At 37.0% G+C, this 15,894-nt stretch overlaps 1 protein-coding gene across 3 annotated transcripts in view; it reads right to left on the bottom strand.

The window, feature by feature from the left end:
* The window catches only part of RSBN1L (round spermatid basic protein 1 like), a 133,434-nt gene that overhangs the window by 71,652 nt on the left and 45,888 nt on the right, over positions 1-15,894 (bottom strand). For 2 of the 3 annotated variants that reach the window (XR_010322665.1, XM_003407182.4), the window contains exons 4-6: positions 12,134-12,271; positions 10,340-10,482; positions 6,252-6,419 (exon numbers count right to left, since the gene is read on the bottom strand). Coding sequence is in view for 2 of the 3 variants with exons in the window: in XM_003407182.4 (XP_003407230.2) it covers positions 6,252-6,419; positions 10,340-10,482; positions 12,134-12,271 (449 nt within the window). In the remaining variant the exon portion in view is untranslated. The remainder of the gene's footprint in view (positions 1-6,251; positions 6,420-10,339; positions 10,483-12,133; positions 12,272-15,894) is intronic. The other variant, XM_064289909.1, reaches the window with a different exon arrangement.

The following is a 15,894-nucleotide window of genomic DNA, read 5'->3' as shown; positions in this document are numbered from 1 at the left end:
TTCATTTTACTGCACTTTGCAGATACTGCATTTTATACAAATTAAAGGTTTGTGGTAACCCTGTGTCAAACAAGAATATCGGTGCCATTTTTCCAACAGCATGTGCTCACTTCATGTCTCTGTGTCACATTTTAGCAATTCTCACAGTATTTCAAACTTTCTCATTATTATTGTATCTGTTATGGTAATCTGTGACCTTTGATATTACTATTGTAATTGTATGGGCACCATGAACCATGCCCATATAAGACAGTAAACTCAATCGATAAATGTTACGTGTGTTCTCAGTGCTTAACTGACCAGCCGTTCCCCCATCTCTCTCCTTCTCCTAGGGCCTACCTATTCCCTAAGACAAAACAGTATTGAAATTAGGCCAGTTAATAACCCTACAATGGCCTCTAACTGTTCAAGTAAAAGGAAGAGTTGCATATCTTTCACTTTAGATCAAAAGCTAGAAATGATTAGGTTTAGTGAAGAAAGCATGTCAAATGCCAAGATAGGCCAAAAGGTAGGCCTCCTGCACCAAACAGTTAGCCAAGTTGTGAATACAAACAAAAAATTCTTGAAGGAAATTAAAAGTGCTACTCTAATGAACACACAAATGATGAGAAAACCAAATACGCTTATTACTGATATGGAGAAAGTTTTAGTGGTCTGGATAGAAGATCAAACCAGCCACAGCATTCCCTTAAGCCAAAACCTAATCCAGAGCAAGGCCCTAACTCCTCAATTCTATGAAAGCTGAGACGGGTGAGGAAGCTGCAGAAGAAAGCTTGAAGCTAGCAGAGGTTGGTTCATGAGGTTTAAGGAAAGACACCACCTCCATACCATAAAAGTGCAAGGTGAAACACAGAGTGTCGAGGTAGAAGCTACAGCAAGTTATCCAGAAGATCTAGCTAGAATAACTGATGAAGGTGGCTACACGAAGTAACAGATTTTTAATGTAGGCAAACAGCCTTACACTGGAAGAAGATGCTGTCTTAGTTATCTAGTGCTGCTGTAATAGAAACACAAGTGGATGATTTTAACAAAGAGAAATTTATTCTCTCACAGTTTAGGAGGCTAGAAGTCCAAATTCAGGGTGCCAGCTCCAGGAGAAGGCTTTCTCTCTCTGTTGGCTCTGGAGGAAGGTCCTTGTTATCAATCTTCTCATGGTCTAGAAGCGTCCCAGCAAAGAGACCCTGGGTCCAAAGGACATGCTCCCCTCCTGGTTCTTTGTCTTGGTGGTAGGAGGTCCATCTCTCTGCTCATTTCTCTCTTTTATATCTCAAAAGACACTGACTCAAGACACAGCCTAATCTTGTACCCTGATTCCTGCCTCATTAATATAACTGCCTCTAATCCTGCCTCACTAACGTCATAGGTAAGATTTACAACACACAGGAAAATTACATCAGATGACAAAACAGTGGACCATCACACAATACTTGGAATCATGGCCTAGCCAAGATGACACACATTTTTAGAGGACATAATTCAATCCATAGCAGATGCTATCTAGGACTTTCATAGCTAGAGAGAAGTCAATGCCTGGCTTCAAAGCTTCAAAGGACAGGCTGACTCTCCTGTTAGGGGCTAATGCAGCTGGTGACTTTAGGATGAGCACTTTAAGTGCTCATTTACCATTCCGAAAATCCTAGGGCCCTTAAGAATTATGCTAAATCTACTCTGCCTACGCTCTAAAACCGAACAAGAAAGCCTGCATGACAGCACATCTGCTTACAACATGGCTTACTTAATATTTTAAGCTCACTGTTGAGATCTGTTGCTCAGAAAAAAAGGTTCATTTCAAAATTATTACTGCTCATTGACAATGCACCTGATCACACAAGAGCTCTGATGGAGATGTACAAGGAGATTAATGTTTTCATGCCTGTGAACACAATATACATTCTGCAGCCCGTGGATCAAGGAGTAATTTCAACTTTTGAGTCTTATTTAAGAAATGGAAACCCTAGTGGCTTAGTGGTTAAGAGCTACGGCTGCTAACCATAAAGGTGAGCAGTTCAAATCCACCAGGCGCTTCTTAGAAATTCTATGGGGCAGCTCTACTCTGTCCTATAGGGTCTCTATGAATCAGAATCAACTTGATGGCAATGGGTTTGGTTTTTTTTTTTTGGTATTTAAGAAATATATTTTCCAAGGCTATAACTGCCATAGATTGTGATTCCTCTGATGGATCTGGGCAAAGTAAATTGAAAACCGTCTGGAAAGGATTCATCATTCCAGATGGCATTAAGAACATTTGTGATTCATGAAAGGAGGTCAAAATATCAAAATTAACAGGAGTATGGAAGAAGTTGATTCCAACCCTCATGGATAACTTTAAGGGGTTCAAGACCTCAGTGGAGGAAGTAACTGCAGATGTGGTGGAAATAGCAAGACAGCTAGAATCAGAAGTGGAGCCTGACGATGTTACTAAATTGCTGCAATCTCATGACAGAATTTTAATGGATGAGGAGTTGTTTCTTATGGGTGAGGAAAGAAAGTGTTCTCTTGAGACGGAATCTACTCTTGGTAAAGATGCTGTGAACATTGTTGACATGACAATAAAGGAATTAGATTACATAAACTTAGTTGATAGCTTGAGAGGACTGACTCCAATTTTGAAAGAAGTTCTGCTATGGGTAAAATGCTATCAAACAGCATCATCTGCTATAAAGAAATCTTTTGTGAAAGGAAGAGTCAATCGATGTGGCAAACTTCATTGTCGACTTATTTTAAGAAACTGCCACAGCTAGCTACCTCAACCTTCAGCAAACACCACCCTGATCAGTCAGCAGCCATCAACATCGAGGCAAGATCCTCCACCAGCAAAGAGATACATATGACTCATTGAAGGCTCAGAACAATGGTTAGCATTTTTAGCAATAAAAGTATTTAATTAAGGTATGTACTTTTTTTTTTAAGACATAATGCTACCATACAGTTAAAAGACTATAGTATAGTGTAAACATAACTTTTATATGCACCAGAAACCAAAAAATTCATGTGACCTGCTTTATTGTGATATTCACTTTATTGCAGTGGTCTGGAACTGAACCCGCAATATCTCTGAGGTATGCCTGTATTCAAACTCAACCAAACCCATTGCTATCAAGTGGATTCCAACTCATAGCAAACCTGTATTTCCAAGGAACAGCTGGTGGATTTGAACTGCCACCCTTTTGGTTGGCAGCAGAGCTCTTAACCACTGCACCACTGGGGTTCCTATGCCTATATAAATCTATCTAAGTACTGTCTCCATAATTTTGAAATAAATATACAATTTGATCAAATAATTCACAAGCTTCATCCCTATTTAACTAGAAACTTCCTTGTAGTTTAAATCAATCTCTAGCTTTTATTTCAAGTTACTGTGAGTCCTGGCTCTAAGATGAAGTCAAGAATCTAATATTCTAATACCTAATATCTTCTTGAGAAGAAGAGCAGAACTCAAAAAACTAAGATAAGGGAAAAAAGAAAGGCAACAACTTCCTTGGTTTAGCATAATTTAGTAGCAAAGAATAATAAAAAAGGGATCACAGACCATGTTTGCATCACAAGTATGAAGACCTTCCAACAGCTATAACAAAATTATTTTCTTGCCATCTTTAATACTAAGAGATGAAAGAAGCATCTGGATAGGAATCAAATTCTGTTTTAGAAGAGCAAAAAAACTCACGGTTAGCAATATCTCATTTCAAAGCCAGTCCCAAGCATATTCTTAAACCTGGCCATCTGATATATTAATAGTTTGGCAATAGTCCTTTTCACTGTGGAATTGCCAGCCACAAAAGTAGTTTATGCAATAAATATTTTGGGGGCACAGTTGCCGTTCCAATGGGCCTCGAAGGTGGAGCTGAAGCCCAGGGCTGAGGGACCTTCACTCAGAATCCAGAGAGTATGGCCAATACATACAGTCTGGAGGGCAGGTCCATTGGCTAAACAGTCTCAGAGAACAGAGGATTATTTTCAAGGCTTGAGGGCTAATGTAACATGTTCTGCTTACTTGCTTGGTGCCTTTTATCGCTTCTTTCCCTCTGGTTTCTCCCATCTGTAATGGAAATGTCTAGTTTGTGCCTGTTGCACCACTGCACTTTGGAAGCAAGTAACTTTGTATTCTAGATTTCACGGATGAAGAGGAATTTTTGGATTTTGGACCTGGAGTTTATGACTTTTGCTATGATATGATGGAGTGAATATGTTTTACATGTGGCAAGGACATTATGTTTTAGGGGACCCCATACCACTAATAAACAAGAGCCAAGAGAACAGCACGTCATTTGCATTCGGGGTCCTTGAGCTGAGACGCTCCTCGATCAGGGGAAGAATGATGACAAGGACCTTCCTCCAGAGTCAGCAGAGAGAAAGCCCTCCCTTGGAGCTGATGCCCTGAATTTGGACTTAAAGCCTACTAGGCTGTGAGAGAATAATTTTGTCTTTGTTAAAGCCATCCACTTGAGGTATTTCTGTTATAGCAGCACTAGATGACCAAGACAAGCAACTATGGTGGTCCTGCGAAAGGACAGGACACAATCTCTACCCTCAAGTTGAATCTAAAATGGAGGAGACAGCATATACCAACAACAATTTAAAGGATTTTAAGTGAGATCTGGTGGCATAGTGGTTAAAGCACTCAGCTGCTAACTGAAAGGTCAGTGGTTTGAACCCACCAGCCACTCCACGGGAGAAAGACGTGGCAGTTGACTTCAATAAAAATTATAGCCTTGGAAACCCTATGTGGAAGTTCTGCTCTGTCTACGGGGTCACTATGAGTCAAACTGACTCAACAGCAAAAGCTTTTAAGAGAGCTCTAAACAATGGCTAAAGCTGTTCTGAGGCATGAATATTTACTTACAAAAGAAATTATATATAGCTGACTTTACTGAACACCATAAACCAGATTTCATCCTAAGTAAATCTTGGTGCAATTCTTAAATCTTTTATACAAAACATCCAGGAAAAACCTCATTAATTTGAAGCAGGGGTTTGTAATGATTTCCACAGAGATAAATTTGACTTTACTCTCTGACAAAATTAAAATTATAAACCAGATTATAGGAAAAGCATAGACACTGCATGAGAACAAACACAGGTATTTGAAAACTACCATTTAACTTAAACAATTCAATTATAAACTATTAAAATTCTTTTACTAAGGGCCTTACTAAAAGTATACTACTTGTATACATGAAATTGATAAAGCCTCATTTATTTTAAGAAGGTCCATTTACACTGGCCTTTTTTTCACTCAGTATTAATTTATAATTAATTGTAAGTATTAATTTATAAAATATTACTATAAATATCCCTTTTTTAAACAAGGGTCAATCTTTAGTAGCACTAAAATTTAAGTTTCCTTACACAGAAAAAAGAGGTTATATTTTTCATAAAACTTTATAAAACTATGCAATGATATTAACATTTTATTTTTCAGAATTAAAGATGGTTTCTTTTTACATAGCAGTTTCTTGCATATTTCACATCCAACTCAACTGTGTTCATAAGCAAAATATTATATCCCAACTCATGTTTTTTCACCCAAATAATACTCAAAGTGAAAAACAAAAATCTAACAAAGCCAGCTTATCTTACAGTATAAATATAGCTTTGCTATATGTGTTTTATCAGTGTAATAAAAGGAAGTTTCTTAATGCATGGCATGATACTTTTAAGTATATTAAGGAAAATTATCCATTTTTTCCTACTAAAATATTAAAAATGAAAATTATAAGCAAAACTGGAGATAATAAATACAGAAAGACAAATACATAAAATACAAATACCAAACCTCAGAAAGGGGCGGCAAGATAGAACAATAGAAAGAGAAAATACGAGTCTGGAGTCAGACAGATCTGGAATCAATCTCAGCTCTGCCACTTACTATATATATGACTGGGGTAGAGCTATTTGACAGCCCAGAGCCTTGATTTCTTTGCATAATAAATATGGGCCAAAGAGTAGCTGAAAAGATTAAACAAGGTGACATTTGTAAACTGGCAGACAGTTAAGTACCAGGTGAACCTTAGTTTTCCTTTAAGCTTGTATCTCTTAATTTTTTTCACCTCTTGTCACTTAGAAAATATTATTTCAGTCAAACACCAAATGACAAACTAGATTCTAGCCATTTAAAATCTTCTTTAGTACAATTATACAATTAGGAAAAAACTATTTTTCCACAGTAAGGGGAAATTACTGAGAAGCTTTCCAAGAAAAATTTTAGAAGCCAAGAAAAATCTTCCATTAATATAGAAGTAGTCAATATATACCACTCTCCACAGTGAACAGCCTTCAGCACTCCAACAGCAGCTGTAGTCTGTCGTTCAAAACCTTGTCCTATATGATCTGCATGGGCTCTTGTCCTGTCTTCAAAGAGCATTTCACGGGGCTCACTGGTTCGAGGTAGGTACTGCAGGTTTTTTATTTCATTGGTAGTTCTGTTTAAAAAAAAAAAAAAAATTTTTTTTTTTTTTTAATATATATACCCACAAAATAGATTAACCCTAACTATCATATGTATCCAGGCTTAACTGCCATCAGATATTTGGTAACCACATAATTCAAACAAAGGAAATTTTAAATCACCTGCTTCCAAATCAAGTTCTATTTTTAAAACGATCAAATACAAACATGAACAAGAACACATATACAATCCCCTTTTTCCAAGACACTCCTCACCAAATGGCAGTTGTAAGGACATACATACTTGGATTAATTACAGATGGTGTGGTTTACCCAGTTTTCCCTGTACCCTGAATCTTTACCTAGGGTTTGGGTCTAATCTGTGGGACCATGCATCTGCTCAGATCACATGGCTAACACAGGATATATATCTGGAACAAACAAGTAACTTTTTAATTCAGTATTTATAGAATATCTACTATAGTCCAAGTACTATCTAGGCACTGAGGCTAGTGAATGAGACAGCAATGAATAAAAGAAGTACAAAAAATAAATAAATTAGCAGGAAAACATCAGACAATAAGTTCTTCCACAAAACATGCATGGCTTATGAGAGGTAAAAGGAAAGCCTGTCTTGGCTAAATAGTCATCTCCCACTGATCGTCTCCCTCCATGGCTCACTTTCTAGAATCTATATATGCAGACAGAAGCTGCTGCCTACTCTTAGCCTCACTTATTGCAGAAACTCTCTCCAATTTTGCTGCGGAAGGGGTAAAGGGTGAGAAGACTTTCTTTTGCTGGGAGTCATCATCTTACTGATCTTCCTTTTTGGTTTTCCTATTGCTTCCAGAGGTAACTGGATTTCCCCCATCATTTCCTCCTATCCTCCCAGACTATCCTCCTAGGGTCTCTCTACCTTATTAGGTAGAGCCTAAATTACTAGTCCTCTGATTTCTTATCCTCAATTCCTACTGCTTATTTACTTCTCTTTGTGCATTCCTGTATTACAATCTCCCTTCCCTCACGCACAGACACATACACACAAATGATGCTATATGTAACATACTTTTTTGTTTTTTTGTGAATAATGTTCTGCATATGTTAGAAAACCAATTGATGTTGTTGCTTCCTGTGGAATGCTAACAGGCTTTCAAACCCACAAATTTGGTCTCATTACACTACATTCTAATGAATTAAGACACATAAAGCACATAGCACTGTGCCTGATATAGAGTTGCTATTAGTTGGTCAGAATACTACGTGATGTGAAATCATCAGATATACTATAGGTTATAGACTCTGAGGTCCACAGACATTCTTCAAGGGGCTGACGGGCCTCCTTAAATTATATGTACAAGTTTGTATACATCTGCATTTTTCTGGGGATAGGCTTTCAGGTTCTTAAAATTATCCATAAATCCAGAAAAAAAGTTAAGAGCCACTGAAAAACATACCAATTCTACCATTTACTACCAACTTATAAATTATAAACATTTATTCATCCAATAAATTTTATTAAGCACTAGGTATTTCGTTAGGTGCTAGAGACATATTTTTAGCCCAACATAGTCCTTGCCCTCATGCAACTAACGGATTACTCAATAATCTTTGTTTCCCTATTGTTGTTGTTGCTTTTAATTAATATTCACTGTAACCAGTGAAACCATCTTTGGGTGTCTAAAGAAAAAGCTATGATCTCCCCCAGCACTACCCCTTCTATTCCCACCAATGTTAGCCTAGTGTGCATTTACACACCTTCCTCTGTGCTCAAGTATACACCTACACATGTATTATTTCTACTCATAAAAACAATCATATTAGACACATTACATTTTGCTCTTTTCAACTGTCATGGACATCTTTCCAGATCAATGGACACAAATAACTCATTTATTTTAATTGTGTCACTGTATTTTTTAATAGAAATATATCAAAATGTAGTCAACCATTCCCCTGTTGATGGTCATTCAAATCATTTTTTATTTTTTGCCATCACAAACAATACTGCAATCAACATTCTTATATACTTACCTTTAATGCTTTTATTTCTTGGATTAGACTCCCAAAAATAGGGGGGCTGGATCAAAATGTATATTAATTTTAAATTTCATGAGCTACTGCCACGTTACTTTCACAAAACGATTATAGCAATTTATCCTTCTACCAGAAACCCTGGGCGTAGTAGTTAAGAGCTACGCCTGCTAACGAAAAGGTCGGCAGTTAGAACCCACTAGGCGCTCCTTGGAAACCCAATGGGGCAGTTCTACTCTGTCCTATAGGGTCACTATGAGTCAGAATCGACTCAGTGACAACGGGTTTAGTTTTGGTTGTTTATCCTACTACCAACAATATATAAAAAACTCTGCTTTCTAACACACTTATCAGCTTGTAGTATCATTGCTCCAATAACAATTTTTGTCAGTGTAATGGGTAAAAACAGTATCTCAAATTGTTTTAATATATACTTTTCTTAACTGCTTGAGGACTATTTTTCCATTTGGTCATTTACATGTTCTTGTTAATTTGGGAATGTTCTTTGTATATTAAGGATATAAACTTTAGTCTGTCACATGTTACAAGTGTTTTAGCCCAGTCTCTCATAGCTGTGGAGTCCCTAGATGATACAAATGGTTAACATACTCAGCAACTAACTGAAAGGCTGGAGGCTGGAGTTCACCCAGAGGCACCTTGGAAGAAAGGCCTAGTGATTTACTTCTGAAAAATCAGCCACTGAAAATTCTATGAAGCACAGTTGTACTCTGACACACACGGAATTGCCATGAGTCAGAACTGACCTGCTGGCAACTGGCTTTAGTATCATGGTTTTGAACTTTATTTCTGATGTCTTTTTTCATGCAAATAGTACTGCCACTATATTTTTTATCTTGTTTAGGACAGGATTAAAAATTTTCTTCTAATATTTTTGCTTTATTATGTTTATATTTCTAACTTACTTATTGTATGAGGTAGGGGTTCTGGCTTTGTTTTCTTTCAGATGGACTGCTAGTTATGCTAGCACTACTCATTAAAGGGTCCTTTCTTTTCCCATCTATCTCATATACTAAGTTCCCAACATATTTAGACCTATTTCTGGATGCTATCCTATTTTAATCATCTATTGTAATAGTAATTTTTAATATCTGGTAAGTAAGCTCTCTCTCACTTATCTTCTGTTTCACAGTTTTCTTTTGGTTATTTGCTGACATTATTCTTCCTTATAGACTTTAAAATCATTTTTTCCAGTGCTGGAGTGTGAGTCTGATTGGAATGCAGAAAAGTTTAAAGGATTATCATTTTTATCCAATCCAGAACATAATAAGGCTTTCCATTTGTTCAGATCTCATTTTATATCCTCCATATTTTAGTTACTATAGTCAGTCCCCAGATTACGAACAAAATACATTTATAACTGTGTCTTTAAGAATTTGTAGGTAAGTCAGAACAGGTGCATAGAATTCTTATTTAGCCTTACTTTAATGTAAAAAAAAAGGTGGAAGCTTTTTCAACGATTTAAAAGCTGCACCTGCAGCCAGTGAAGGTGATTGCGATGAATTTCTTGCAAACAGGAGTTGGTTCAATAGTTTCAAAGTGAGGGCAAATTTACATAACATTAAAGGGCAAGTAGGAGTTGCCGGTTAAGTTGAACATTCGTAACCCAGGGACTGCCCGTATAGGTTCCAAATACTTGTTAAATTTATTCTTAAATTTTTTATAATTGTCTCTGTAGTGAATGACATTTTTTTCATTCCCAACTATAATTTATTGTTATTTGTCTATATTTCTCATATTTATATTTGAAGTTTTATAAAAAATTTTTTCAGTATGTATACTAGCCATTTTTGAATTTACATTCAAATTATGTCCTAAACCTTCCTCTTTCCTCCAATTTTCAACTACCACATACAGCAACATATAAACACCTATCTCCAGCAATAAAAATTTGAATCCAACATACCTTTTCCTTTTGAAAGGTGACTTTGGCATATCAGCCACAGGGATCATTTGTTCTCCTGGACGTACCCACATGATAGGACCATCATCACTGTCTTTTCGACTCTCTAATTTCAGACTAGATAATGTTCCCCATGGAAGCGTACACTAGAAAGAAATAATTACACAGACATCAATTATTTTCTCTAAATGTGTCTTTAAACATACATTAAAGAACATTATCGCCTCACAAACACTTTCATGTAAACCTTTGTTATACATTCAAAATATCTAACTATAACAAATATATAGCTATATATTCATATAATTTCCTTCAAATAATTCTAACATGCTAAGCAAATAAGCATGGTTGGATGGTTCCTGACCCCCACACCCTGCCAGGTGCATGATTCAGTGTTCACTGTTTGTTATTCTTCCTTCTACTAAATATATGGTCATATGATATTAATAAGTTGGCAAAATAAGCAAGTATTCCCCATGAGAACCTATAAACAATTAAGTATGAGTTTAAAAAATGGGTATCTTTTTGATTAGTGATAACCAAAAACTAACAAAACGAAAACCAAACCAAAATCAAAATTTACTTCCATTTAGTAGTTTCTTGAAGAGGTTGATGGCCTAAACCAGAGGTTAAAATCTTCTAAAAGTGAAAAATACATGTCCGAGGGCCACTGTCTTGCACTATCCCCTTTCAAAAACAGGAGGATTGGCAAATTAAATTTCTCTAGAAATAGTACACTAACCTCATTTGTTTTTAAAATTAAAAATTGAAACAGAACTATTTAAATAATATTCAGCAATATTTTAAAATAGTATTCAATAATAATACAAACTCCATAATATGACTAGTTGGGAGAAACAGAAAAGAAGAAAAGGTTTTGAAGGAATAAAGAAGGAAAAGGAAGGGAAATGAGATGGAGTGAAAAGAAAGAAAAAGACACACGGGGTGGATGATCAAGCAAAGAAATGTGAAGAAAGAAGACACCTTCAACAGATTATGCAGTGAATATTAGAATAAACTGATCTTGTTATATCTTGCTACTTACTTGGACTCTAAATTTCAGGGTAGGTTTACATTGACCCTTATCTTATATTGCTGATTAAACAATTAACCTAATTATATAGTTCAGAGATTTCTCTCTCAATGGGATAGTCTCAGCAGTTCAGAAGAACAAACATTTTCTGGAAGGCAGAAAAAAGCCGTTGCCATAGAGTCGATTCTGACTCATAGCAACCCTATAGGACAGAGTAGGACTGCCCCATAAGGTTTCCAAGGAGCAGCTGGTGGATTCGAACTGCCGACCTTCTGGCTAGAAATCACTTAAAAAAAAAAAAAAGGATCTTATATTTTGGAAGGGGTCTTAAAACTACCTAGCCTACATGCCTTATATTTTAGATGAAGAAACTAAAACCCAGGAAGTTGAAATGGCTTACCCAATCCAGCTAGGTGTAGCCATGACTGAAATACTGATGTACGATTCCCCAAGTCAGTTTTTCTTCTTCTATGTCTTAAATCTTTTGGTACTAATTTTATAAAGAGCTGATAAACAGATGGAAGCTAGTTACTTAAAGTGGCAGTTAACAGTGGCATTTCCTGGTCACTTGTTCTTATAATTAGCACCTGAGAGGTTATAGGCTCACACTATACAAGAATGACTTGGTTTTCCATCCTTCCTTCCCCTCTCTCCAATTCAAGTGAAATCAAACATTTTCAGATCCTGAAAGAGTCATTATTTGTATCCTCCACAGCATGAAAGTAACACACACAATTTAGACTGCTGATACTGTTTTCCCTTACTTTTAAAAACGGTGAATCTTCCAACATGTCAAGGAACTCAGGGAAGTAATCTCCCACTTCTTCATCAACTGCTCCCACCAAGCTAATCTGTCGCATTGGGCCAGCTCTGTAAGTACCATGAGAATATGTTCTTTTTACCTAAAGGACATAAATTTAGTTAAAAGTTACACAAAATACAATGCTTTTTAAAATCATGGTGTAACAGTAACTTATATTGTTTCAGAATACCAGAACATAATGTGAGGCAAAACTAAAAAAACAAACAAACTCAGTGCCGTCGAGCCGATTCCAACTCATAGCGACCCTACAGGACAGAGTAGAGCTGCCCCATAGAGTTTCCAAGGAGCGCCTGGTGGATTTGAACTGCCGACCCTTTGGTTAGCAGCTGTAGCACTTAACCGCTACGCCACCAGGGTTTCCAAATGTGAAGCAAGCAAAACAAAATAAAAAATGCCTTTACTAACAGTAACATTAAGACATTAAAAAATATATACTCATCAAGCTATCCTACTTTCTCTAGCTCTTCCTAAACTGCTTATGAAAACACAGTTCAGGTAAACAGTATAATTCTAGAGAACTGAAAACAACATCTCTTTATAATACAGGAGTTCATTATCTGACCTATAAACCCACTGAAATTGTATTCAAAAGTCAGTATACATGCATTTTTCTAAAGCAATGGTTCATATTTTTTATCAGATTTTTCAAAGTAAATCCTCCAAAAAAAATATTTAACCAACACTCTAATGGTAGTTTGTATGTTTCCAAGGCCAGCAAGGATGATCTTCTATTCTAGATCTTACCATATTAATTAGGTCTGCTTCTGTAAAGATTACAGCCTTAGAAACTCTATGGGGCAGTTCTACTCTGTCCTATAGGGTCACTATGAGTTGGATTGGACTTGACGGCAACCAGCAACCAGTTTGCAGTTTACTTTCCAATGATTAACTATGATGATTAAAAACCAGTTAGAAAATCAGGAATCCTAGGTCCCAAACCTACTTCTACTATCTACCAGCTATGTGACCTTCAGAATCACTTAAATTCCTTGAGCTTTAGTTTCCTTAACTGCTGGATGTTTTACCTCAGATTGCTGAAGAAAACTTATTATGTAAAGCCACTTGCCACTGTGCTACTGAACAGGTGGCATCAAAATATCAGCCAAAATAAAGCAGTCCACATCCCAAGAGTTGTAACTGGACTTTCACAAAAACCCAGAAAACCAAACCCATTGCCGTGAGTCCATTCCACCTCATAGCGACCCTACACGACAAAGCAGAACTGCCCAACGGTGTTTCCAAAGAGCAGCTGGTGGATTCGAACTGCTGACCTTTTGGTTAGCAGCAGAACGCTTAACCACTGCTGTCACATTTAAGTTCTGACAAACCTGTTTTTTCGTATCCTAACACTTCTAAACAAGTTAACTGACTTATTTAAGCAAAACAACTTCCTATCATAAACTTTAAGCAACATTCTAATCATCTTTTTCATTGAATTAGCCTTTGTAGACACTGTATCAGACAATGTTCTGCTGCTATTCGCAAGGTTTTCACTGGCTAATGCCAAGAAACATGGAAGACAGCTTCCTGGCCAACTGACTGGAAGAGATCCATATTTATGCCTATTCCCAAGAAAGGTGATCCAACCAAATGTGGAAGTTATAGAACAATATCATTAATATCACATGCAAGCAAAATTTTGCTGAAGATCATTCAAAAATGGCTGCAGCATTATGTCGACAGGGAACTGCCACAAATTCAAGCCGGTTTCAGAAGAGGACGTGGAACAAGGGATATCACTGCTGATGTCAGATGGATCCTGGCTAAAAGCAGAATACCAGGAGGATGTTTACCTGTGTTTTATTGACTATGCAAAGGTATTTGACTATGTGGATCATAACAAATTATGGATTACATTGCCAAGAATGGAAATTCCAGAACACTTAATTGTGCTCATAAGGAACCTTTACATAGATCAAGAGGCAGTTGTTCGGACAGAACAAGGGAAAACTGATTGGTTTAAAGTCAGGAAAGGTATGCATCAGGGTTGTGTTCTTTCACCATACCTATTCAATCTGTATGCTGAGCAAATAATACGAGAAGCTGGACTACATGAAGAAGAACGGGGCATCAGGATTGGAGGAAGACTCATTAACAACCTGCGTTATGCAGATGACACAACCTTGCTTGTTGAAAGTGAAGAGGACTTGAAGCACTTACTGATGAAGATCAAAGACCACAGCCTTCAGTATGGATTACACCTCATCATAAAGAAAACAAAAATCCTTACAACTGGACCAATAAGCAACATCATGATAAACGGAGAAAAGACTGAGGTTGTCAAGGATTTCATTTTACTTGGATCCACAATCAACAGCCATGGAAGCAGCAGACAAGAAATCAAAAGATGCATTGTATTGGGTAAATCTGCTCCAAAGGACCTCTTTAAAGTGTTGAAGAACAAAGATGTCACCTTGAAGACTAAGGTGCGTCTGACCCAAGCCATGGTATTTTTAATCGCATCATACGCATATGAAAGCTGGACAATGAATAAGGAAGACCAAAGAAGAATTGACGCCTTTGAATTGTGGTGTTGGCGAAGAATATTGAATATACCATGGACTGTTGGTTGGGCCAAAAGAACAAACAAATCCATCTTGGAAGAAGTACAACCACAATGCTCCTTAGAAGCAAAGACGGCGAGACTGCGTCTTACATACTTTGGGCATGTTGTCAGGAGGGATCAGTCCCTGGAGAAGGATATCACGCTTGGCAGAGTGCAGGGTCAGCGGAAAAGAGGAAGACCCTCAACGAGGCAGATTGACACAGAGGCTGCGACAATGAGCTCAAGCATAACAACAACTGTAAGGATGGCTCAGGACCAGGCAGTGTTTCATTCTATTGTGCATAGGGTTGCTATGAGTCGGAACCGACTTGACGGCACCTAACAACAACAACAACACCACAGTTATTTAAATATGATCTTTTTCTCCCTTATGTCTATTTGGGCTAAAAAAAAGCTAGGACTTTTGATGATTTTTAAGGGTGGTTCTATTAAAATTCATAAACATTTCAAAGGATTTTTGGGAGAACTTGAATTAAATGAGTAAAATAATGTAGATGCTATTTATCTAAATTTAAGGTGACCAACTTGTCCTGGTTTGCCCAAGACTGTCCCAGTTTTAAATTTAAAGTCCTATACCCCACAAAAACAAGGATGGTTAATTTTTTGTCATAGTGGACACAGACTATAGAAGATATTCATGTCACAAGTCAAATCCTCACGATAGCAGCTGGTGGAGTCCTTGGGTAACGCAAAGAGTAAGCACTATACTACTAACCAAAAGGTTGGCAGTTCGAACTCACTCAGAGGCTCCTGGGAAGAAAGGCCTGGTGATCTGCTTCCAAGAAGTAACAGCCTTGAAAACTCTATGGAGCGCACTTGTTTTCTACACACATGGGATTGCCATGAGTCATGTAACAGGTTTTTTGCTTTTTAATACTGTCATCATGTAACAAAATACCAAAACCCACATATTTCCAGAAACATGACAATGAAAATTCTGGTGTATAACAGAATAATTTGACTAAGACATTAGAGAATATTATATTTTATCATAATAAAGTATTTTAAAAAAAGAAAAACCCGTTGCCACCAAGTCGATTCCCACTCATAGAGACTCATGTGTTACAGAGTAGAATTGCTCCAAAGGGTTTTCTTGGCTGTAATCTTTACAGAGGCTGATCACCAGGTCTTTCTTT

The sequence above is a fragment of the Loxodonta africana genome, chromosome 8 (genome assembly GCF_030014295.1).
Source record: "Loxodonta africana isolate mLoxAfr1 chromosome 8, mLoxAfr1.hap2, whole genome shotgun sequence".
Lineage (NCBI taxonomy): Eukaryota > Metazoa > Chordata > Mammalia > Proboscidea > Elephantidae > Loxodonta > Loxodonta africana.
This window is presented reverse-complemented; position numbering and strand designations above follow the sequence as displayed.